Below are 27,713 nucleotides of genomic sequence, written 5' to 3' on the forward strand. Positions count from 1 at the left end.
TGAATCTGCATAGTGTATTCTTCTGTTGGTCTCCCTCTACGATTTTTACCCTCCTCGCTGTCCTCTAAGACTAAATTGGTGATCCCTAGATGCCTCAGAACATGTCCTACCAACCGAACCCTTCTTCTAATCAAGCTGTGCCACAAATTCCTCCTCTCCCCAATTCTATTCATTACCTCCTAATTAGTTATGTGATCTACCCATCTAATCTTCAGCATTCTTCTGTAGCACCACATTTCAAAGGCTTCTATTCTCTTCTTGTCTAAACTATTTATCACCCATGTTTCACTTCCATACATGGCTACACTCCATACAAATACTTTCAGAAGCGACTTCCTGACACTTAAATCTATACTCGATGTTAACAAATTTCTCTTCTTCAGAAACGCATTCCTTGCCATTGCAAGTCTACATTTTCTATCCTCTCTACTTCGACCATCATCAGTTAGTTTGCTTCCCAAATAACAAACCTCATTTACTACTTCAAGTGTCTCATTTCCTAATCTAAATATAATCCGATTTAATTCGACTACATTCCATTATCCTAATTTTCCTTTTGTTGATGTTCATCTTGTATCCTCCTTTCAAGACACTGTCCATTCCGTTCAACTGCTCTTCCAGGTCCTTTGCTATCTCTGACTGAATTACAATGTCATCGGTAAATCTCGAAGTTTTTATTTCTTCTCCTTGGATTTTAATCCCTACTCCGAATTTTTCTTTTGATTCTTTTAGTGCTTGCACAATATAGAAATTGAATAACATCGGCGATAGTCTACATCCGTGTCACATTCCCTTCCCAAACGCTGCTTCCCTTTCATGCCCCTCGACTCTTATAACTGCCATATTGTAAATAGCTTTTCACTCCCTGTATTTTACCCCTGCCACTTTCAGAATTTGAAGCACACTATTCCAGTCAACATTGTCAAAAGCTTTCTCTAAGTCTAGAAATGCTAGAAACATTGGTTTGCCTTTCCTTAATCTAGCTTCTAAGATAAGTCGTAGGATCAGTATGGCCTCACGTGTTCCATCATTTTTACGGAATCCTAACTGGTCTTCCCCGACGTCAGTTTCTACTAGTTTTTCCATTCATCTGGAAAGAATTCATGTTAGTATTTTGCAGCCGTGACTTATTAAAATGATAGTTCAGTAATTTTCACATCTGTCAAGGCCTGCTTTCTTTGGGATTGGAATTATTATATTCTTCTTGAAGCCTGAGGGTATTTCGCCTGTCTCAGACATCTTGCTCTCCAGATGGTAGAGTTTTGTCTGGACTGGCTCTCCCAAGGCTATCAGTAGTTCTAATGGAATGTTGTCTACTCCTGGGGCCTTGAAGTCTTTCAGTGCTCTGTCTAGCTCTTCACATCTCCCATTTTATCGTCATCTACATCCTCTTCCATTTCTATAATGTTGTCCTCAAGTACACACCCCTGTATAGACCCTCTATATACTCCTTCCACCTTTCTGCTTTCCCTTCTTTGCTTAGGACTGGGTTACCATCTGAGCTCTTGATATTCATACAAGTGGTTCTCTTTTCTCCAAAAGTCTCTTTATTTTTTTTGTAGGCAGTATCTATCTTACCCTAGTGATACATGCCTCTACATCCGTACATTTGTCCCTGCTTAGCCATTTTGCACTACCTGAGGATCTCATTTTTGAGACGTTTGTATTCCTTTTCACCTGCTTCATTTACTGCATTTTTATATTTTCTCCTTTCTTCTATTAAATTCAATATCTGTACTGTTCCCCCAGGGATTTCTACTAGCCCTCGTCTTTTTACCTATGTGATCCTTTGCTGCCTTCACTATTTCATCTCTCAAAGCTACCCATTCTTCTACTGTATTTCTTTCCCCAGTTCTTGTCAATCGTTCCCTAATGCTCTCCCTGACAACCTCTGGTTATGTCAGTTTATCCAGATGATGTACTTAGTGCTATGGATCAAGTGCAACAGGCAGATTCCATATTCCTAGATTTCTGGAAAGTATTTGACACGGTGCCCCATTGTGGACAGTTAACGAAGGTACGAGCATATGGAAAAAGTTCCCAGACAAGCGAGTGAATCGAAGACTTCTTAAGTAATAGAACCCAGTACGTTGTCCTCAATGGCGAGTGTTCTTCAGAGGCAAGGGTATGGCGAGGAGTGTCCCAGGGATTTGTGACAGCACCGCTGTTGTTCTCTGTATACATAAATGATTTGGTTGACAGGGTGGGCAGCAGTTTGTAGTTTTGCTGATGATGTCCTCGTGTATGTTAATGTGTCGAAGTTCAGTGAGTGTATGGTGATACAAGACGGGTTAGAGAAAATTTCTAGTTGGTGTGATGAATGGCAGATGACCCTTACTGTAGTAAGACGTAATTTAAAGCGGGTGAATAGCAAAAACAAACCCGTAACGTTTGAGTACAGCATTCGTAGTGTCTAGCTTGCCACAGACACGTCTTTTAAATATCTGGCATAACATTGCGAAGTGAGGTGAAATGAAATAAGCATGTGAGGATTCTGGTAGGGAAGGCGAATGGTCGACTTCGGTCTGTTGGGAGAATATTGGGAAAGTGTGGTTCATCTGTAAAGGAGACCCTGTGTAGGACAGTAGTGCGACTTGTTCTTAAGTATTGCGCGAGTGTTTGGGATCCGCGCCCTGTCGCATTTAAAGGAGACATCGAAGCAGTTCAGAGGCGAAGAGGTAGATTCGTTAGCAGTAGGTCTGATCAGCATCTAAGTGTTACAGATATGCTTTGGGAGCTCAGGAGGGGCTTCCTGGAGGGAAGAAGACATTCATTTCGAAGAATACTACTGAGAAAGTTTATAAAACCGGCGTTTGAAATTGACTGCAGAACGATCCTGCTGATACCAACATACATTACTGGCAGGCTCCACGAAGATGAGATACGAGAAATTAGAGCTCATTCTCCGTCGTTCTATCAGCAAGTGGAACAGGAAAGGAAACGACAGGTTGTGGAACGGGGTACCCTCCGCCACGCACCGCACGGTGGCTTGCGGATTATGTATGTAGATGTAGATGCAGAAGACGATAGTTGAGAGGAAAAATTGGTTTCTTGTCCATAAATTTAGTGAAATCATTTTTGGTTTGGTTTTATTTGGAATGGTGAGGGTTCATCTGCTCTATTTAATTTGTTTGGTCTTATGACTGCATGCATGAGGCTTGTGGAGTAATAGGTGGCCCCAGTTGGGTGAAGATAAGGGCCGCTAACAGGAGTTTATGACGGTGCTGATGACGCTACAATGGTGGCGGATGTGGTTGGATCTCCTGCCACTGGCAATGGTGCGGGCGGTGGGACGGGCCGCGGTTTTGGGGCTGCGACGTTGCTGGCGAGAGAGTCGACGATGGCGTAGGTGACAGTGATGGTGATGGAGCATCTGACGGTGGCAATGGCGAAGACGCTTCTTCGTGAGTGGTAAAACAATGAAGAGGAGGAGGAAGGGTCGGAGATTATCGGCGAAGAACCACTAAGACGGTGGAGGTAAGACAGCTGAGGTGGTGTCGTAGTATTGTGGGTCTTAGCAGTAGAATGGAGAGTTTACTTCATGCTCGCAATGTTGGGAGGACATTTTCAGGTTGGTATGAGTAAAGCGAGTCAGAGAATATACTCGACCCGAGAATGTGCTCAATTGTCAGTGAAAGGGCGAGGGATGTTGCTCAGAACAAAGAACGCTCTCCGATTTGCTATGGCTAAAACTACAGGAGCTTCTCACAACCGAAAACGTTGTAGCAGTCCTCGATATTGGTAAGTTCTGTTGAGGTTGCGTTTTACCGACTTTTTGGCAGTAACTGCAGAATTCATGTTTCTTAGAAGGCAAAAAAAGATATATGTATCCCAACGAAATGCTGAAGAGAGGAACTGTAGAGGTTTATATCGGTCTGACAATAAGAACATTACGAGTAACTGCCAGGTAAACTTCCCTCTAGAAAATCACAGAAGAAGAGAGGGCGACCTTCCAGACGAAGTGAAAATTAAAACATTTTAATTGCTATTTAGTTACCCAAGTTTTCAGACTGATGTACGAGAACATTTAGGTTGTGGTGTCACCGCCAGACACCACACTTGCTAGGTGGTAGCTTTTAAATCGGCCGCTGTCCGTTAGTATACGTCGGACCCGCGTGTCGCCACTATCAGTGATTGCAGACCGAGCGCCGCCACACGGCAGGTCTAGAGACACTTCCTAGCACTCGCCCCAGTTGTACAGCCGACTTTGCTAGCGATGGTTCACTGACAAATTACGCTCTCATTTGCCGAGACGATAGTTAGCATAGCCTTCAGCTACGTCATTTGCTACGACCTAGCAACGCGCCATTACCAGTTACTATTGATGCTGTAAAACATGTACCGTCAAGAGCGATGTTCGCCAATTATGGATTAAAGTTAAGTATTCCAGCAGCTACGTACGTTTTTTGGTAGTATATTTTCCTTGACCTGTTCCAGACCTCACGCCAGCCTGCGTGAGCTAAAACGCGTGCCTTTCGGCTTTCTCATAGTGGGTTGGCTGTCTTGCCAATCCACAACATAGGTGTAGGCCTACACCAAACAACCGTGTCAGACATTTCCAGATGTTCACCATCACGTCTTCTCACAGAATAAGTCCTATATTGTGTGATGTTAGAAATAACTAGGCGTGTCAGAAAAATTAATAACTAGTTTATTACAAATCTAGCGATCTGTTCCTCGTAACGAACCACATGGGCGGCCGCTTACGTGCTTCAACACCCGAGCAGACCGTTGTGCGCCGTATTTAACCAAAATTATCTTATCGATCTCATTTTTGAGACCTTTGTATTCCTTTATGCCTGCTTCATTTATTGCATTGTTATATTTTCACTTTTCATCTATTAAATTCAATATCTCTTCTGTTACCCAAGGATTTCTACTAGCCCTCGTCTTTTTACCTACTTGATCCTCTGCTGCCTTCACTATTTCAACTCTCAAAGCTACCCATTCATCTTCTACTGTATTTCTCTCTCCGACAGAGTTTCAGTTTGGGGTGGATAAAAAGTCATGTAATCTTAAGGTTTCGTTTGCATAATGTGTTCACCTGACTACTATAATAGAAAAGATTAGCTCATGTTGGATTATCGGTAACATCGCTAGAAGACGCATTTTCGTAAACTGTAGGTAATCGTTTTAATAATTTGTTGCCGCACATAAAATGAGTAAATTGAAACGTAGTGAAACTCGGGGAGAACACACTGATGTCGGTCCCATACACGTCGCCTGTTTGAGCGAGCTGAATGAAATGTAACATGGCGCGTGCTTTCTGTGCCGGACACGGCAGACCACACACACCGAGAACTCAGCAGGGAACAGAGGTAGTGGGAAGGAACACTCTCGTCAGAGAATATGGCTTCGAATGTTTTACTCATAAGAGCTTTCTCAGAAAATGTTCTTTTGCTCTGAGAATCCTCTTCAGAGAATGTCCTCTTGTTTATTAATACGCTCCGGTGTGTTTATTGTCTGTTGGATGTCAGCACGAAGTCGAGTACCGGAGATGCATGAGGGGGCTCAGAGTTCCAACGGCAGTGGTGGAGCTTTGGTACCGCCCTTCTAGTTCAGGCAGGGTACCATTTCGTGTATCTTCTATAGTACACGTATCACCATTTATAGTAGGTCAGCTCTAAATTCCTCCACTCCACTTCATTACTGGACTCGCATGATACCTTTAGTAATGGCTCCAGCACTACTAGCCAAAACCGTGGACCGCACACTGACCCCTACCTCTGTACGCAAATTGACGATTGTCTTCCGTGGTGGTGGTCTGCCTCGCTCGTCGACACTCCAGGTCCCTGTGGCGAGTATTTATTGCGTCTTCTGTTGATCTGCCACTTTGTGTACCAATGCACGTGCTCCCGAACTGAATATGGCAGTCAGTATTGTATCACTACCGCTGTGTAGTACATTGCAAATTGTCCAGAAGATTCGAGATTTTCTTTACACTTTGTTTTAATGGAGACTGTATGTTCACCACCTTCATGTACTTCAATCGATTTTCTGGTTGCCTTATGGAATGAACGGTTCCATTACGTTAAAAACAGCCCTTTCCCGAAATTCTTCCCCAACCAAATCTCCGTATACTGATTATTCAGATCATTGTCAATATGCAAGTACTTCCTCCCTCTGGGGCGTGCAAATGATGAATTTAATCACGGCACGGATTCTGAGACCTAGCGTGCCACGTGGAGTAGGTGTGGTGCTGCACATCCAGGCAGAACACCGTGCGGGGATATGTCGCATGGAAACGATTTGAGAGTCTTAGCACTATGGCACCGACGACATCTCTTGGGAGGGATTGCTTTCCGGTGAAACTGCGGATCCAGACATCACACGGAACTCATTACTATGCAGCTTCATGCTTTAATTGACAACGTTGTTCTCAAGTAACAGTGATAACCAAGGACCATGCTACAAGGAGTACAGGTTGTTGCGCATTGTCTCAGGCAGTTTGTAAGCTTTCCATCGTTGATGGGCTATAGTGAATGCAGTCGTAGATTAATTTTAAAAAAATTGCCTCATATCCTATTCTGTGGGTTCCATTCTCGTCATAAGATGTACCTGATACATATGCATCGAATCGGTCTACAGAACACTGACCTTAGGACCAAGTTTTACGGCCAACAAATGCCGTAGGATAACTTGCACTGTTAAACGAGAGACCCACACCAACAATTCACGAAGCGACACCCAGCGAATGGTTCAGAACCAGGTAAACAAACATTTGTATGCAATAGTGGTGCGTTATTTTGTCAAGTCTTACGTCAGCAGAGATGTGCTTTTGGACGTCAAGCTCCAAATATATCATACATAGCAGTGTCAGACGCTGGGATGCGCAATTCCGGACGTAAGCGGAAACATTATAAAAAAGCCACAACTGATAATGGTTTAAATGAGTAAAACAAAACACATATTGTGGAATAAACACGTACTTTTGGTAGTTGCAAAGATGGATTGTTGCAAATACCTTGAGTCATCATAATGCGCTGTCCTTAAGCATTGGATTAGCTGAAAGGGACTGGAGAAGTGGAATGCATGTGAAATTCTTCTTTAAAGAAAAGACGCATTCTGCAGCAAGCGCTTCAGTTCTGCAGTTTAATGTGTCTAATTTACATCTAAAATCAGTTCAAACGATGTAGCAGCAGAGAACGCAGTGGATGTTTTGCAAGAAATAGTCAAAATCAGTATCTCTCTTGAGTGCTCTGAAATAAGAAATCTCGAGGTGCAAGAATACTAAAAAAAGAATAGATTTGCGATTGTTTGCTGTGTTTCTATGTTTCTTTTAAAGAATGCGAAAGTTCCAGGTTTGAGTCCCAGTCTGCCACACAGTTTAATCTGCCAGGAAGGTTATCATCCACCGCTGAGTGAAAACCCATTCTGGATACATTTACATCCTTGCATACACTGTACACGGTTGGTTTTTAACTTTTAACCCCTTCGGCTTGTGTGTTGCAGGCGGCCGCTGTTGAGTGAACGCCTACTGCCCTACCAGCCGTGGAACCTTTCCTGTCACGACGACTTCAGTGCGCTGTGCGAAGAGCGGCAGCCAGAGGCGTCGCAGATGTTCAACCTCGCTGACACACTGTACGCCTACTATCGTTTCAACTGGTACACTGTAGCTGTGTACATCGATATGTTCTACGAAGATGATTTCAAGACTGTAGGTAAGTTTAATAGTGGGACCCGTCCACTTTATCGTTACGCGCTGACGACTGAGGAATGAGGTTCAAGTACCTTCTGATTATCTACTTTTGGATCTTACGTGATTTTGTACGCACGCAAGATAATCACTGGTGCTCTCAACAAAGTCAGTTTTTCGACTGCTTGGCAACTCTCCATCTGGACCTGTTACAATCTAACTGCTTCATTTCGATGTACTATTGTCTCCTTCATTGTACAGGCAGTAAAAAAGACTACGTTCAGAAAATTTTGCTGTGTTTAGATAATACTGAAAAAGAACAACTTTATGTGACACAGAGGTGGACCCTGCTCGTGGTCCATGAAGGTTTAGGCGCTAGTGATGTTCAGCGACTGTGTGATGTTTTAGTGATGTTACACTAGTGGCGGCTGGGTGCTAATGATTGTATAACACATTCGAAACAAGTGGGTGTTTCACAAATAATGGTTGCAGCCTCAGCCTGACAGGCAACCAGCCCACCTGGAGTGTCTGCCAGTTCTCGTACACCGAGCAACTCGTCTCCCTCCCGTAGGAGGCCCGCAACGTGTCTAAAAGGGTATTCATCGCACAGCAGGTTGAACACCGTCTCTGAACGTCAGTGGAGGTGCGACATTTGCGTCACATAAAAAAGTGTTCCTTTTATATTCTCTAAACGCTCTAAAACTCTGTATATGTAGTTGTTTTCAGACCCAGTATGAGGCTTGTTTTAAAAACGGCTGTTGGTTTCCGTAACATAACGGCTACAGACAAACAAACTTTTTGTTAATACTGTAACGTGTAGTGTTCTAAATTTCTCTCTGGTATGATATTGTTCGATTTAAAAATTTTCTTTACGTATAATATTTTGATTTGTACCTGAACAGTTAATTGGACAAGCTAAACTGTTAATATTATTCTTACAAATGTTAATACTATGGACTGTATTGGGACTGAAGAAAAACTGTATTTTCAGCAACGGCACCTGCTAAACAATTCTGTTTCATCGAGATCACTATATTTTTTTTATTTATTTATTATTTTATTCTCGATGCTGGACTTATCTCTTACTCGATCATTCGATCTGTCTATCGTGCACCGGATATGAAAGGAGTTGTAATCGTTCATTTCTCTCCTTGTAACTACCAGACAGCTTCTTGCTCGGTAGGGAGTAACTCCATTTAAATGAGAGGAGGGGAGGACAGCGAGCTCCATGGGAAAATTGATTATGCCTGCCGGTGTCGCTCTTGACAGCTTCAGGCAACCGAACTTGCAGGGTTTTAATTGGTAGTAAAGTGACTAATTAACAAACTAAGATGGTCGACAAGGGTTACAACAGATAAAGAAGTAAGTTGTCATAAGAATATACCTATATTAGAACCGGGAACTCTAATGCTGCAAAGACCTACCTTTAAAAAATTTCGGCTACGCCAATAAATTACTGCAGACACTCATAAGAATAATATTGGCGCATAAACGGAAATACGCATTGTTAGCAAAGTACTAAAAAAGTAGACGTGTTGGGGAATGAGAGACCCTTACGCCAACTGTATGTAGACTGTGCTGCTCCCTGCACCGTGTCTATAATTATGACAGAAACTGTAATGGACCCTGAGAATAAATGTGTGAGCTGAAGTGGATGTTTCAATTTCTTAAAATGAGAGCGAGTGCTGAGGAGATTTTACAGATCGTGCAGCGGCAAGAGCTGACACATTTGTGGACAACTAGCCGTTTGCCTGGATGCTAACTTTAAGCCCGACATCGAACATACTGTCAGGAGAAAGCTGTAATGAGAATCCAGAGAAATCGTGGTAGTTCGGTCGTGATAACAAATTAGTGGGAAGGAGGAACGGTTGCGAATCTCCTGTGAGCACGTGGCGATGTTCCAGATGGCTTACGACATCCAGCAGGCTACCCTCGCCACTTTAAAACCGTGGCTCTTTACTGCCTGCTTTTTACGCATCACTACCCAGCAGAACTGTAGCGAGAGGAGGCGGTCACTCCCTGAGGCGAATGCGGAAGCCTCTAATCACACCCGAATGACCGTCCCCACTGACCATCTGACGTCAAAAATTAGGACTCACTTCAACCGCTGACAATGGGAGTGGCCACGATCTACCTGCTGGTACAAGGAGAGCTGATAACGCCTTCATTCCTCAGACGTTTTCCGTCCTGCCTAGGTGGCAAGTGGCGCCGGCAATGACGCTTTCTACATCGGGCCGCCTCTTTGAGAATTATCAATCTTTCACATTTTCAGCGAATTGTACATTACTCAAGGGCAGAAAATGTATTATGCGAATACTATAGTTGACTGGACAAACATTTGTGAAAGTATAAGTATATTCAGTTTCATCACACATCACTTTAGTGTACTAATTGTTAGTTTAGTTCATGCACAGACAGAAAGATTTTTTTGAATATTGTGGAATCATTAAGAGAGTATATATTGTACATGTTGGTTACTGACAAAAAGGCTTACTTCTAGCAACAAACCTGGTAATCACTCTCTCCCCCAAATTATCCTACGAACTACCTCACATGACAACCTGGCCACAAAAACTAACAAAAGCCTCAGCCTCCATAAACCTCCCTACCTACAAAAAAGGGAGATATACCTCGTAATTTCTAGTATACATATTCCACACCCACTTCTTCTCGACATCTCTCTCTCCAACGACTTACTCTTTTGTTTAGTCCTACCCATCCACTAAATTCCTTAGGCCTAAATCCTTGGGGCCCAGTCTGAAAACGTACTAGCAAGTCTAAACTAATCTAATAGCTAATTGCCGGCCAGAGTGGCCGAGCGGTTAAAGGCGCTACAGTCTGGAACCGCACGACCGCTACGGTCGCAGGTTCGAATCCTGCCTCGGGCATGGATGTGTGTGATGTCCTTAGGTTAGTTAGGTTTAAGTAGTTCTAAGTTCTAGGGGACTTATGACCACAGCAGTTGAGTCCCATAGTGCTCAGAGCCATTTGAACCATTTTTTTGAATAGCTAATTCTTAGGAATGAATCCATCTTTACAATTCGTACAAATCCTGATTTCCTTCTATAAAACATCCCAGTCAGTCTCTTTGGAAGCAACACTTCTCTTAGTACCACTCAATCCTACTCAACCGCAGTCTCTTTGACTCCACTCATTTTCACCGCTGTCAACCAGGTTGGTGAACATGACACACAGTGGAAGATGTTGGGCAGGAATTAAATTCCCATTCCAGCACCCAGATAACCAAAACCTTCTGTATCAACAAGAATTCTCACATTATTACAGATTTATCATCCACAACAGACCATCACATCAAGAACAGAGCCTTGATTTGCTGTCGCTGCCATTGTGTAGAATCAACTAAATCGCAAACGCAAGCCTACAGATGTCAAAAATACTTCCTGTGTGACGACTATCTGGCACAGAATCTCAGAACCATCTCACCTATCCCAGTTACAAACAAAACCACCCATCAGCAGAACGAGAAACCAGTCCAAGTTGCAAATTTTTACTTTCTATTCATTCGATGACTAGTTTCGGACCGAGAGCGATTTTCAGATCGTCATAATATAGTCGAAAATGGCAAACCCGAATATGTCAAAAATGTGCAATGAACATTTGCAGCGCATTCAGAATGAACAAAAAGCAAATATTGGGACTTGAACTGGTTTTTCCTTTTACTGAATAACAGAAGTTGCCGAACCAAGCTGCTTCAGCATGTTGGAAGTTCGTAAAACCATCCATGTTAACTGAGCCCAGATGTACAATCTTTGCACACATGCGTCGTTTACACAGCTTCAGCGTTGAGCTACATGGGACTTAATTATTCTTCATAAAGAGTTACTGGAGTGGTAAGATCCAAAATTTGTCATGGCCATTTACAAGGATTGTTGAGGTGGTAATGCTGGGATTTCGTCGTCATGTAAGGGTACAGTACCCTCACGTAGTATCGATTATGCACTATGCAGAGATCATACATGGTTTAAGCAAAGACTGCAGTGCAGTCAACAATGTGCGAGTGGGTAAGCAATAGTCGAGTGTTGGAGTCCGTGGGTGGAAGTCGGGTGTGAGAGGCTAGAGAGAGAGGTTGCTTGATAGCGAGGCCGGAGATGAGTGGCAGAATGGCACACAGTGTTTGATGTTCATAAATGTTTATAAGCTGAGTGATTTAATTAATAAATTCCAGCATTTAAGAAAGGAGGTGTTATCATTTAGTAGTTTTCACAATAACGGAAGTGGACAACAATGAGTCTCATGGCAAGGAGGAAAGATATATATATATATATATATATATATATATATATATATATATATATATATATATATATTGCTAAAATAATTAAAATATAACTTCACCTACAGCATATGCGAATAATATAGTTCGGTGCGAAACTGGGGGCAGGTTACATATGGCGACGCGTGTGTCGGACTTCGATTCCACAGCAATCTTTGGAAACGACGGAGAAGACAACACAGTATTTCAGCACAGCAGCGCTTCGAAATTCAGTGACCTCAACGTTGTGTAGGAATGAACAGGAATAGGAATAATTAATAGTGTTACTGACTTTTAAGTTGCGAGTGAACTTTTCAATTTAGAGCAACCATAAGTTGTAACGAACAGTGATTGTTGTGAACAGTGTTAATATGGTTCAAATGGCTCTGAGCACTATGGGACTCAACTACTGTGGTCATCAGTCCCCTAGAACTTACAACTACTTAAACCTAACTAACCTAAGGACATCACACACATCCATGCCCGAGGCAGGATTCGAACCTGCGACCGTAGCAGTCGCGCGCTTCCGGACTGCGCGCCTAGAACCGCTCGACCACCGCGGCCGGCAGTGTTAATATGGCTAATTCAGAACAAAACGGTAGTGTTACTAAAGACGAGGGAGGACAATTTAATGACGTGGTTGATGGAGAACAAATTAATGTGAGGGAAAACACTACAGTTAATTCGACCGAGGACAGTGATATTCTTAGTTTTGATTTGCCTAAAAGAAGTTCAACACCGATGGTTATCCAGCAAACAGAAACTGCTATTGTCAGTAAAGATTGTATATCTCAATTGTTAGAAGCAATCAAAAATGTTCATGAGGAAAATAGACAGGCGCGTGTAGAAATAAAAACTTTTCATGAAGAAAATAGACAGGCGCGTGTAGAAACAAGAGCGTTTCATGAGGAAAATAAAAACGTGTGTGAGGAAATAACAAAATTTTATGAGGAAACAAGAAAGTTCCATCAGGAAATCAAAAATGATTATCAGACACTAACTAATGCGATTAGCAATTTGCGAACGGAACTCGCCAGCTCATTTGAACAAAAACGTGATGAACTCCGAAAACAATGTCAAGACAAACATGAGGCCATTTGCAGCGAAATTACAGATCTTAAAATTCAAGTTAATGGCCGATGTAGGTAAACGGAAGATTTTATTTGAAAAGTTAATGACAAAGTTAAGGCTCAAGATCACGAAATCGTCAAAATTCAAAGTTCTTGTAAAGCCAACAAAGAGTCGATAAGTAAGATGGTTAACGGCGTACAAACGCGATGTGATGAACTAAGTGATGAGGTACATGAGATACGACAAAAGGTAACGAACAACGACACAATGTCAAATGGAATTAATAAAGAAATTTTGCGCGATGAAATTAATGTAGTATTACGTGAACCAGATAACAATATTGTTGACAATGGACTGAGCGGTCGAAAATTTCATGAATATGAACCGAAACAAGGCATCCACGCAGTTGCTTTCATTACACAAGTCAAAGATGCGTTTCCGAGGCAATATACGGAACGTGCTAAAATTGACACTTGCGTCAGTCACATGAAGGGTGAGGCACATATTTGGGATATAAGTGTATCCGACAATTACACCAAGTATGAAGAATCTGAAACAGCATTTAAAAAAAAAAAATTGGTCGAAAGAACAACAGTGGGACGCAAAATCAAAAATTCTCACACCACCAAATTATGCAAGACATAACGGTACAATGCGTGAGTTTATGCAAAGGTACTGGAACGACAATGCATACTTGGACGATCCGGTTAAAGAAGAAGAGCTAATGCTTATATTAATGCAGAAATTACCATTTTTGGTGCGTGAGAAGTTAGCACTAACACCACAGTTAACAATGGAGCAAGTGTGTTTGCTAATTGACCGATTGGAATTGCTCAATGCCGAACGCGATCAGCGTGAGCGACACAATAATAACAATTACCCGAATCGTCAAAACGGCCCAGCGCGGGAAGGAAGCCCACGTTACGAACGACCGAAAGTATTTGATCGCCGAGACGATGCTAGACACAGGAGAAACGAATACAATGTACAAGACAGATTCAGGTCAAATCATCCGCCGAACCTGCCACACAATGACAGAGACAGGTATCGATCGCCAGAACGTGCAAGAAGCCAGGATCGCAATCAGCGAAATTCTGAACCGTTAAACAAAGCAAAGTTTCGGAGACGACCCGCTCCAGAACTCTGTCACAGGGACAAGGGTCGGATATTATGATAAATGCCATAAAGTGTGAACATGTAAATGATGTCAACAAAGATTTGTGACGAGAAATTGAAGAAACTAATAAAGAAATTCTGATGCCGTTTGTGGAAGTCGAAGTATGTGGTATTGTTACGGATGCATTAATTGATTCAACTAGTGAGGCAAGTGCTATTTCTGAAAATCTATTTTCGCAATTAAACAATCTTGTCGCTATTCCCACATTTCCTGTTAACAGCGTACATTTTGTCAGTGCAGTTGGAAACCGGAGCAAACCAATCAAACGACAAACATTACTAAGATTACGTATTCAAGGGGACGAATATGAGCAGAGTGTTTTAATCGTTGGTTCTCTCAATGTTGGGATAGTTCTCCGAGTTGATTGGTTGTCAGAGATGAGATGCTGTATTAATTTTGAGGAGAATTATCTGCGGACGTGGAGAGATAACAAAGAAAGCAGAATTGTATTCAACGGGTTTATTATAGATAATAAGGGCGCTGCGGGCGTGAAAATAAGGATGATGCGTTGTAGAGGAGAATATGAAGCTGTCACTTTAAACAATTCAGAGAATTGCGCTAAGCTGCAAGAGAGGAACGAGGAGGGTACTCTAAATTGTATTCAAACCAAGATTCGAGCGTTAGTGGACTTGACTGAAGCAGAACGAGAAGAACTGAGGGAACTACTGAGGTGCTACGTCGATATATTTTCAAAGATACCAGGATTAATTAAAGGATATGTTTGTAAAATTAAAGTAAAGGACCATGAACCATTTCGCAGTTTGTCATACACAATAGCATTGGCAAAAAAGGTAGCTGTTAACAAGGAAATACAGAGGATGTTGAATAATCAAATAATTGAGCGCTCAAATAGCGAATATTCAAACCCAATACATGCTGTAGCAGAAGAACGGAAGCTGGCACATGACAAGATAGTGAAGCCCATTACGTTAAAGTTGGTGATTTAGTACTTATTCGAACTCATACGAAATCATCAAGTGCAAATGAAGAGATAAAAAAGTTTCATCAATACTACAGAGGACTATTCAAAATCAGAAAACTTGTTCATCCTAATTCGGTTGAAATTGAAATGGTGCAGTCCGGTCAGTATCATAGCCTACAACATGTAGAAAACATTAAACCGTTTCATCTATAAGAAGTGTTGCAAGCCAGAGATGCTCTGTAAAAAAAATGAACATTGTGTTATTTGTGTACAATCATTTTGCTTGTGTGAAAATAAATGGACAATAGCCGGTAGCTATTGTGAGTTGGTTATAGTGGACAGTAGTAGGTAGCTACTGTGAGCTAGATGCAATCAGTTTTAAGCATTGTATGCCGTCACGTAAACATTGTGCAGTGCTTAAGTCCGAGACATGTCCATAAGCAATAATAGGAACGCGTGGCGAGAGTGTTGTGGTTACTACAGACTGATTGACATGCGTGCGCAGTGTATTTTGTTTCGCCACTGCCGTAATCCCGTTTAGTGCTTGTATGTTGGCGAGCCGATGTGGAGCCACCGACTTGAAGCGATGCGCGTGCAGCGCGGTCGTCACATGTTACAACTGCAGTAGAGGATGTACCAACCCCTACGAGGACCTAGCACGCAGCACGACTGTCGCCTGTTCCAGCCCTGCGCCAGCCTGTCAGGTTGGCGAGCTGTGTGGAATGCGGAACGATGGGATGCTGACGTCAGCGGCCAGCTGCTCATCAACAACAACAACAACAAGCTTCACTGCGCGGGAGTCGCTGTTATGGCGCTGTTATGGCGCTGTTACTACAATTCCAACAATTTGCAGAGACAACGAGTCTACAGTCCCCGACGGCTTCGGTGCCACAGCCCTATAATTCATCGAAATCTACGAATACGTGCGTTTTGCATCGCATCATTTAGGGAAGTGAAAAATCAGAGTAAACAGTGAAAGTGTTATTGTTATTGTGGTGGTATATCCCCAGTGGCATCGATGCCACAGCCTAGTGCGTTGTGAACCAGCGTGTTTGCGTGTGATTTATGACTCAACATATAGGCAGGGACCTAAAGCAGAGTAATTAGATATGAAGTGCTACATAAAAAAACTGTTTTCCAAGGTGATTATTTGTTTATGGATTACTTTCCAAGGTATGTGCCTTTTGTCAAATTTCTTGTATTACTAACACTGTAAACTGTGTGCCATAAATATAACAGTATCGCATTTTCAAAATATGCTGCCACTTAGAGTGTTAATTTATGTGGGGTAAGAATATAATATTTTCCTGTGAATATTGGGTAGTAGTTAAGAGTGGTCTGTTTACTAATTTGTTTATTTTTTGATCACATTCATTCGTTAGGCCTATGTTTCTATTCATTCAATACAGTGACTATCTGATCATTAGTATTTAATTCATTACAACAACAAAAATTCATGAACAAGCTAATAGACACTTGTTACTTGTGTATCACAGTTAGCCATACTATTTATTTGGGACGTTGCAGCATTGTGTTTCATGTTGCTATGTTAATTCAATGACATTATGCAGTGTGCACAAGCATCTGCAATTAACCTGACTTATCGTGTTGCTAATTAGAGAGTGATTTAAAGATATAATTTGATTAATGTACTGTGATTAAATGCTACTTGAATTTCTTAAACACCATTTTCCTTACACAAAGAGAATTATTTTTAATGACTTGAGGTTCTCCATTATTATTATTGTTATTTATTTTATGGCCTTCATTGGACCACTCTAGTCAAAAATACAAAGTTGTAAACAAGTTCTTTCTCAGGGATACAATTTAGCTCAACAATAACTTATTATGATATTTAGCTAATATAATTATTAGAGTCTATTGTTATATGAAAGGTGTTTTCTGTCTGCCCAATATTTCTTCATTCTTTCAGATAATTTCTTTCTTTCTTCATCTGAGACCACTCTTCCTGTGCTCCTTTTATTGATTTTCATTTGTAGTCTGGTTTGCGGGTCTTCCAGTATTTTGCTTTTTTAGGTCATGTACTGTAATTTGGAGTTCTTTTATATCTTCCTTAATTTCTGTGATCCATTTAATGTCGCTCTTGCTATTCCACAATTTTTGTATTATTTTTTTTACTAATTCTGTTTTCTGGAGTTCTCATCAGATGTCCAAAGAATGAGATTCGTTTCTTCCTGATCGTGCTCATGACTGGTTCTATTTTCTTATATACTGTTTCATTTCATGCTATTCTCCAATGTCCATTTATTTTATACTGTTTATTTATACATGTCCTAATTATTCTTCTTTCTATTTTTAGTATTCTGTCAATTTCTACTGTATTAATTGTTTTGAAGATAGTTTCCACTGCATACGTTATTTCAGGTTGTGTAACTGTTTTATAGTGTTTTAATTTTGCATCTATAGATAGGCTTTTATTTGTTGTATGTAGTTTTGGAAATGTCATTTGCGTAGTTCAGTTTTTTTTATTCTATTCTGCCATGATGGCTTCTCATTTAGATTGTATGTTATTATTTCGCCCAAATATTTAAATTTATCAACAATTTTCATTTCCTGTTCTCCTATTGAAATTTTGTTTGCAAGTGGTGGATTAGATAGCATAATCTCCATTTTTTCAAATGATATTCTAAGGTCTACTTTCTCTGCTATTTCTTGTAGTGATTTCACTTGTTGCCTGGCTTCTTGAACGGTGTTGGCTAGGAGAGCAAAATCATCAGCGAATCCCAAGCAGTTTAAGCTAATATCATCTTCTGCACTTCCAATTCTTACCATCTTTGGATTGTCCTTGTACCAATCTCTCATTATGTATTCCAGTGCACAGTAATAGTGATAGGCAGTCACCTTGTCTTAAGACTGTTTTTATGAGGAGTGGTTCCGAAATTTCTCCTCTAAGTTTCACTTAGAATGAGTTGTATTATTTTAATTAGTTTTGGATGGAGTCCTACATTTCTTAAAATTTTTAGTACTGAAGGTCTGTGGAGACATTCATATGCCTTCTTAAAATCTACAAATGTTATTGCCAGAGGTTTATTCTGTTTCTTGTAGTATGCCATAATCAATTTTAAAATAATTATCTGCACTGCACAGCTTCTCCATGGTCTGAAACCTCCCTGATATTCCCCTAACTCCTGTTCTAATTGTTCTTTGATTCTTTCATATAGGATCTTGGATAGAATTTTGTATGTGCAATCTAGGTGAGAGATTCCTCTGTAGTTGCCTGGGTTGCTCTTATCTCCCTTTTTGTGTAGTGAGTGGATGATAGCTGTGGTCCAAATGTTCAGGGAATCGTTCTGTTACCCAAATTTTTGTTAGAGCCATGTGTAAAGAGATCCTGACTGTGTCACTTGCCTATTTCCACATTTCAACAAAAACCTGATCATCTCCACAGGCCTTATAAGTTTTTTGTTCTTTAAAATTTTTTCTACTTCTTGGAAAGCTGGAGGGTCTAGTTTGTTAGGTTTGGTTTTTATTGGGGTATTTATGTTGATTTGTAAGGGTTCTTTGGGTTCCTCGCAATTCAGAAGTTTATTAAATGCTTTTGCCATGATTTCTGCATTTTCCTTGTTACTGTGTGTCATTCTTCCATCTTCATCTTTCAGTATTAGTGTAGGGGCCTCATATTGTTGTAATTGTTTCCCAAAGATTTTATAGTAGTTCCTGGAGTTGGTTTTATGATAATTACCTTCTATAAAGTTTATAATATCTTTATGGAATTCTCTCTTGATTCTTCTAATATTATGTGTAAATTTTTGTCTTTTATTTTTTAGGTTGATGGCATTTTCTTCAGTTTTACGTGTTTGAAACTTTAACCATGCTTGGTGTCTATCTTCATGGAATTTGTTAGATTCTGATGTCCACAATACATGTTTCCTTCTTGGGTTCAAGGGAGCTAGATTCTCTGCTTCTTTTTTAAGATTAGGCACTAGTTGTCCTAGATCATCAGTTAATTTGATGGTTTGTGTTATTTGTTGGTATTTATTATTTTTAATTAACTGATGGGGGTCAAACCTCCTTTTTATTTTATTAGTTTTTCTGGTGCTCTTCTTTAATGGAGTGAATTTGATTTTAATTTTAACTATATAATGGTCTGAGTCTGTGTCTACTCCTCTCAGTACTTTAGCATTGTGGACCTCCTTATGAAAATTTTTGTCCATACAGACATGGTCTAGCTGCCACTACCCCTTCCTCCAGTCTGGATGTTTCCACGTTTTATGTTTACCTGGCTTCCTCTTAAAGTATGTTGATTTAGATATAAGGTTGTATTCTCTGCAGAGTTCTACAAGTCTTTGTCCGTTTTTTTTTTTTTTTGTTTTTTTGTAAATTTATGTCTGACTCCATTTTCCAATTATATCTTTACATTTCCTTACTTTTCCCAACTCAGCATTGAAATATCCCAAAAAGATTTTTACATTCTTTTTATTTACTCTGTTCACAGTTAGTTCTAGAAGGTCACAAAATTTATTTACCTCTTCCTTTTTTTTTGTTAGACAATTTTTTTTCAATTGTTGGGGCATGAACATCTGTTATTGTATAGGTTTATTCATTGTTTTTAAGTTTTGAGTCGCAATTCTTGGCCATACTGCTTGGAAATCCGTTACTGAATCTATTATTTTTATGTTTACTAAAAACCCTGTTCCAAACTGGGGACGTGGTTTCATTGCCCTCAGTCCTGGTTTCCCATTATAAATTCTGTATCCTTGTGATTCGAATGAGTCCTCTGTGGTGTTTCTCATTTCTTGGATCCCTGTTATTAAAATTTTTTGTTTATTTAGTTCATCAGTGAGCTCCTTGAGTTTTCCAGTCTGAAGTAGTGAGTTTATGTTGCTATATAATTTATCTGCTTATGTTTAATCTTCTTTTTGTGTTTTAGTGTACATTTTGATGGTTGCAAACGCTCTGATTCGTTGCTGTCTTCTAGGTGACTACCCACCGAATCCGATGTAGCCTTTTCCTGACTTTTTAAGCAGGACGGTGGAATTTTTTCCTAAAAGACCTTGCCTTTTTTGACTTTCGAAGATTGTCAACCTTAGTTGGAGCAAGCTCCGATTTACAACTATGGTTGTTAACCGCAAAGGGTGTGTTTGGTACGAGAGTTATTTTATTTCGCTCAAGTCCGCCGGTAAACTGGTGAGGACTTCCCTATCAGCCATCTGGGACATGCCACGTAGGAGTATCACCTCTCCTCCTACTATCACAGCATTAATAAGCAAATAGTTTTGACTAAATAATGTAATTTCACATTTTTTAATTTTTGTCTTTCTATATATTTTTCTACTTTAATATTCAAATCTAATATCACTATTACATTTTTCATATTAAAGTATTATTTTGGTGGGGATATCTGAGGGTACAGTACCCTTACGTAATATCGATTATGCACTATGCAGAGATCATACATGGTTTAAGCAAAGACTGCAGTGCAATCAACAATGTGCGAGTGGGTAAGCAATAGTCAAGTGTTGGAGTCCGTGGGTGGAAGTCGGGTGTGAGAGGCTAGAGAGAGAGGTTGCTTGGTAGTGAGGCAGGAGATGAGTGGCAGAATGGCACACAGTGTTTGATGTTCATAAATGTTTATAAATTGAGTGATTTAATTAATAAATTCCAGCATTTAAGAAAGTAGATGTTATGATTTAGTAATTTTCACAATAACGGAAGTGGACAACAATGAGTCTCACAACAAGAAGGAAAGATATAGATACTGCTATAATAATTAAAATATAACTTCACCTACAGTGTATGTGAATAATATAGTTCGGTGCGAAACTGGGGGGAGGCTACAGTCACCATTTTAATGTGGCTTCAGATATTGCAGAACATAATCCGAGGCAAAATTGTTCATTAAGGAACCCACACACCTGAACAACAAAACGTGACTCAAGCTCCGTCCTACCATAAACGCACATGATCCATGACTGCCTTCTCACCGACCAGAGGTACTGCAAACTTCTGTTGTACAGTTAAATAAAAGTTCCCATTTATGTAAGCTTCAAAAGAATGTGGTCCAAACATGTATTGTGATCACACCAAGGCCCATGTGACATGAAGTGGGTTTCTTTCTAACTCTTGCTGATAATTGGTATTTTCCTCAGACAAGAAACAATATTTCTCCTGTGCAAACTGAGGTATATGGCTCATTTATCAGTAAACAGTCTTGAGCCCAACAAAGTACGGTAGGCTACAAATCGTAGCTCCATATCATTGTCAGTTAATTCAATAACAAACATCAGCCTACATTCTTTCGTATTCAAATTTCTTTCAATGTGGTCTTGCATTGTTGAGCAAGACGCTTGAAGTCCAACTGCTCTTTTGCAAATGGATTTCATTGGAGACGGCTCATCTGGTCTCATCATGCCCTTCATAGTTTTTTCTATCTATGGATGTTCATGTTCACTCAAATCTGCCACTAATCTCTCCTTTGAAATATAGCTGTTGCACCATGGGTTCGGAACTCAGAGACTACAGTGCTGAAACAGAAATACAATACCTTTAGCATTGCTTTTTCGCCAGCTTCAAAGCAGTAATATCAATAAAACCTATTGCTTTCCTCATTTTTATTGAGCAAAGAGCGACACAGGGACTTCTTGGACACCCTGTACATGAAATAGACTCTCATGGAAACAATGATATCTGTCTATCTGAATAGTCTTAATTTGTTATGACATGTCGCCTTACTTAATTCTGAGTAACTGAACCTGGATAATATAGGTAAACAACGACCAATCTTATCATCTAGAGGAGACTTTGGATCCAGCTACTTGCAGTATATGGGCGCCACATACTTGCTGTCATATTTTTGCAGATGAGGAGTGGCAGCTGGAGGACAGAAGCAGCGCTACACTCTCCGTGGACACTGAGTGCGTGCAGCTGTTGGCGAACGCCCTGGACCACCCCACGTGTCCGCTGGAAGACCTGCCGCTGGAAGCCCTTGAGCAGCGCGAGCAGTGCCGTGTGCAGCTGTGGGACGACGTGGTGCAGAGGTCGCCCCACATACCCGTGACCAGCTACCTGGCCTACACACAGAGGGTGAACGTCAACCTCTGTCTGCTCGCCTGGATGGCTGTTAACTCGTACAGCATTTGTCAGGACGTCCCGTTTAGTGTGATACAATCCGTGAGTGATGCTCGCTGCTACTTCGATAGTCCTGACGATCAATCGTGCCTGGAATCGAACGCTACAGACACCATCTGCTCTGTTTCCAGAGCTATTCTCCTGCTAAAGTGTCGTGACTTTTCCTCCACTAAGGCTTCCGATAATTGCATCATTTATTACCCATTTGTAAAGCAATATAGTTCTAGCAGCATACTGTATCAAAAGCTAACAGAAGAAACACTGAACTGCAAAAACCGTTTAAAGAACGATAACTTGAAATACAAGGATTTCAAAATCGATAGCTTAAAGCCTTTAGAAATCTCATTTATACTGGTAAACATTATTTTCCGTTTTTCGACTGCCGGAGTATACGTGTACCTTCCCCAGTTACGTAACTTGCCTGGAAAGATACTCTTGTCCTTTCAGATTACGTGCATAATCCAGATCCTGTGTTCTGAGGTCGTGTATCGTTTGGCAGGCGTCCCTGACTTACCTACAGCAGTGCTGGTAGACAGCGCCCTCACACTTCTCAGCTGTATCTGGCTAAACTCATTCTGCTACCACATGTATGCTTGTGTTCGTCATCTCAGGCTTCCTAACGACCTGCTACCTGCTGAAGTAAGCATGTTATTCCGTCGTCAGGTGTTGTACGTGTTAATACCGTGGAGTATAGTGTGTGTGGCAGCTGTTGCTTTGGAAAAGACGAGTAAATATTACTTGATCCACAGTCGTGTGCTAGTCCTTGTGGGCATTTGTCTGTCAGTGGCTTCCAATTTGGTTTGTCTCGGATTGGTTGGATACATGTACCTACGTAATTGGTATTCCATGCAGCAACTCAAAATTGTTGATAACAATAAATTTGCCTCAAAGAAGCAATGTATTTTTATGTCAGTTAAGGCTGTTATCGTAACTGGAATAGGTATTACAATTAGAATTGGGTTCCACCAGGCTCAAGGAATTGCGCAGTTTGTCTATTACGTACATCTAGTTACAATGGTGCAAGGACCAGTGCTCTTCGTCTGTTTCGTTTGTAATGGAACGACGCTCCCCATACTGAAGAACAGGATACTAGCGTGGTTTAACCCAACTAACATCCCTGCAGGGGGGCACCTCTGCTCAGCATCTGAGAGGAATCTGGCCAGGAGAAACAATGAACTGTCTCTGGTTACAGAATCCTCTCTGTAGCCTCCTTCAGTATTTTTCTCCAGTAACTGTCTTGACAGTAGATTGCGTTAAAGCCTGCAATAAAAGTGAAATCTATCAGATATGACAACATTAAATGTAATTAAATGTGATATCGTACAGCCATTACTTCTCCTTCCCAATGTCTTCTTTATTTTTAACTGTCTACTTACTTGGAAGTGGTAGCATCTGTCTACATATGAGTGAAATCTATCTGATATGACAATATTAAATCTAATTAAATGTGATATCGTACAGCCATTACTTCTCCTTCCCAATGTCTTCTTTATTTTTAACTGTCTACTTACTTGGAAGTGGTAGCCTCTGTCTACGTATCCTATGCATTGAGATTACTTACTACAAACGTTGCGTATCCAAACACACACACATACACACACACACATATGCTGTATTTGTTGGATTTATTAGTGTTCAACCAGTGTATATATATATTGGCTGAACACTAATAAATCCAACAAACGCAGCGAAGTTCAGGGAATTACCCTCGACTGACTGTATGAAATATACAGGTCAAAGTCAATAGGGTAAGGATGACTCAAAAAACGACACTTCCAGATTTGGAAGATAACAAATTCAGATTATTACTATGAAGTTACTGCATCCAAGTCAGTCAATTTTAACCTAAGCGATACTGCCACTTAGCTAACATCACCAAGTTTTCCATGAGCTACAGCTTGCCGACAACGCCCACGCTGATTACTCTGCAACATTCGCAGAGAACGACAGGAATGGTCCTGCAGTAAAATCTAAACATTCACCAAGCGATCTTGTGAAAAATTTGAGGACGGTATAAGAGACACAACGATATATGTACCTCTCGCCGAGGATCTCCCAATTGATATCATCATTTTTCGTACCTTCACTCGGCCCAGCTAAAGTCACAGGAGACTCAGTGCTAGATCCACGATATTTCCTGTAAAACTCAAACAACAAAAATGGTGAACTTGTGGCCTGTTTTAATCTCGCCAGACTTAGAAATAACGCCCACTTTTAACAATCACTATGACAGTTTTATCTTCGATCACAGATACTGAAGCGAGATTGAACTAGGCGACAGCATAGCTAATGAGTACCTGCCATTTACTGTATGATCTACAGCTATTAACCACAAAAGCAGGAAAAAATTAAACCAACATAGATTCACGGATTCGAATCGCCGAAAAATTCAGATTGAGACGTTTAAGCACAAAACCTAGCGTATCAGCTACTGAAACCACTTATTATAACATATTACAACCAATAAACAGTGCAAGCAATACAACCTGCTGTACCTGAAAACGCCCCTAAGAAGAAACCAACATAACACAGAGAAACACTAGTTACATACATAATAAACAAAATTAAACAGAAATAAAATTCTGGAGACATTACAGCACTAACCAAACGGACGTTTTGATTTGAATAGTCTCAATGCCCTAATAAAAAGAGAAGCCCACCAAGTGATGGGCGAGGGAATCACAAGAATTAGGTCCCACAGTGCCAGTCGTTTTTGGAAAAGAATTCAAACGAGCCATAGCATACCATCTGAGAACAGCCAGCCTTAATAGCAGATGAAAATGTCATCCATTACTGATGACCTCAACTAAGTTCCGCAAAGTGCTAGAAAAAAAGTGTCACGATCATCCATGGTATCCAAAATTCGTCAAAACTCACGAAGAAACGACACTCCAAAACCAAATGCAACCGCTTAACATCCACTACTTCGTAAGATTAAGGAATGTGAAACAGAAGAAAAGCAGCCGAGGGACTAGAGTACAGAAAGACAACAACGTAAATTTCTCCTTTCACAAAACACCTGCCACAAACAAATTAAAACATTTCTTCATACTGGCCATGAAACTGAAAACAGTCTCTCTAAAATAGAAGCAAAGTAAAATGAATGTCTTTTCCAAACCTGATGGACCAAAAACCACCCCTACTCATAGATTACCGTCCTCTTAGTGATAGCGAAAACTTTCGAGACAAATTAAAAAAAATTTCGAGGAATAAAGCAACATATTCCGACAAGAATAGGCCGGATTCAATGGCAACCATAGCACAGGTAATCTGGTCCTAGGACTGAGCAGCAATGCGACACAGGCTCAACACAACGCGGCAGACACAACGACGTCACGCTACCTGGCGGACACCGAGCGCGCGTTCCATAGCTTGTGGCATGCTGGGCTACTCTTTGAAACGTTACGTTGCAGTTTTCCACGCCAAGCTGTGCAATTAATTACAAACGTTATTGGGAACAGGTAAGTACAGGACCTTATCGGTGATCACCATTCGACGAGATTTACGTCAGTCGCAAAGACGGCACGTGGAACAGCCACGTCTCCACTACTACACACGAGCAGCACACCTGACATCGCTAAATCTTGGTCGAGGAATGAAAGAACAGCTCCGTAGATTAAAATACCCTGGATTCACGAAATCTGTCCTTTAGCACCTATCTGGGACCTTCAATTACTCATCGTTTAAATATATATTTATTCCCCACACATCATCCTTGAAGTTACGTCAGACACATTCTGCAAGTCAGTTATAAACAATGAGGAAATACACCAACTGGAAAATAAGATGTTATAACGCAGAAAGATGTTGTCGTGGCCTTCAGTCTGAAGACTGGTTTCAAACACAGCTCTCCATTCTGAAAGCCTCTTCATCTTCAAATAACTACAGCACTCTACATCCTTCTGAATCTGTTTACTGTGTTCACCACTTGGTCTTCGTCTACGATTTTTACCTCCCACACTTCCCTTCAAGACTGAATTGGTTATCTCTTGACATTTCAGAATGTGTCCAACCATACAATCCCTCCATTAGGTCAAGTTGTGCCACACATTTCTTGTCCCTCGAATTCTACTCAATACATCCTCACTAGCTATGTGATCCACCCATCTAATCTTCAACATTCTTCTGTAGCACCACATTTCGAAAACTGCTATTCTCTTTTTGTCTAAACTGTTTATCATCCATGTTTCACTTCCACATATGCCTACACCCCATAAAAATAGCTTCAACAAAAGATTTCCCAAGACTTAAGGATATATTTGAAGTTAACAAAATTTGCTTCCTCAGAAATACTTTTCCTGCCATTGCCAGTGTATATTATACGTATATCCTCTCTACTTTGGCCACTATCAGCTACTTCGCTGCACAAACAGCTAAAGTCATCTACTACTTTCAGTGTTTCATTCCCTAAGCTAGTTCCCGTAAGATCATCTGATTTACTTCGATTACGCTCCATCTTCCTCGTTTTGCTTTTGTTGATTTTCATCTTATATCCTCCTTTCAAGACACTGTCCATTCCCTTCAACTGTTCTTCCAAGTCCTTTACTGTATCTCACAGAATTACAATTCATCAGCAAACCTCAAAGCTTTCATTTCTTCTCCCTGAAATTTAACCACTACTCCAAATTCTCTTTAATGCGCCTCGACGCTTATAACTGCCCTCTGGTTTCTGTACAAGTTGTAAATAGCCTTTCGTTCTCTTTATTTTACCGCTACTACCATCAGAATTTCACACAGGATATTCCATTCATCATTGTCAAAAGCTTTATTTAAGTATACAAACGCTATAAACGTAAGTTTACCCCATCTTCTAAGATAACTGTATGGTTAGTTCTGCCTCATGTGTTCCCACAGTTCTTTGGAATTCATACTAAACTTCCATGAGGTTATCAGTTTTCTCATTCTTCTGCAAAGAATTCCTGTTAGTGTCTTGCAGCCATGATTTATTAAACTGATAGTTCACTAATTTTCACACAAATCAACAACTGCTTTCTTTGGAATTGATATTATTACATTCTTCTTAACGTCCAAAGGTATTTCGCCTTTTTCATGCATATAGCACAACAGATCGAAAAGTTTTGTCATGGCTGGCTCACCCAAGGTTATCCATAGTGCTGACAGAATATTGTTTACTCCTAGGGCGTTGTTTCGACGTAGATATTTCAGCACAATGTCCAATTCTTCTCGCTGTATTACATCTCCTATCTCATCTACAACTGTGTCCACTTCCCTTTCTGTAATTTGTGATATAACTGACATACCTACATTAGCTATAAACGAAAACTGTATGACTTCATGACAGCAGAAATTGTAGTTATGATGTAACTATGCTACTGCGCACACAAAAACATACATCACTATACCATTCAGAAGATTGTAGTTCCTGATAAATAACATAGCACTTAGCTCATTTTCGTCAAAAACTGACTTAAACAATTATTTCATAAACTCCTTCGTATTATACTAGAGATTAGTTTTTAAAAATTAGTCGAAAAGACAACCAGAACACTGGAACAGGACACAAAATGCTTTGACGTTCGACAAA

General features: G+C 40.5%; 1 protein-coding gene across 1 annotated transcript in view; it reads left to right on the forward strand.

Annotated features, from left to right (window-relative positions):
• LOC126212595 (uncharacterized) overlaps window positions 1-27,713 on the forward strand; it is a 66,279-nt gene that overhangs the window by 22,736 nt on the left and 15,830 nt on the right. Inside the window, exons 4-5 of the mRNA XM_049940024.1 lie at window positions 7,453-7,661; window positions 21,900-22,322. Of these exons, the coding sequence (XP_049795981.1) occupies window positions 7,453-7,661; window positions 21,900-22,322 (632 nt within the window). The remainder of the gene's footprint in view (window positions 1-7,452; window positions 7,662-21,899; window positions 22,323-27,713) is intronic.

Source organism: Schistocerca nitens, chromosome 11 (genome assembly GCF_023898315.1).
Source record: "Schistocerca nitens isolate TAMUIC-IGC-003100 chromosome 11, iqSchNite1.1, whole genome shotgun sequence".
Classification (NCBI taxonomy): domain Eukaryota; kingdom Metazoa; phylum Arthropoda; class Insecta; order Orthoptera; family Acrididae; genus Schistocerca; species Schistocerca nitens.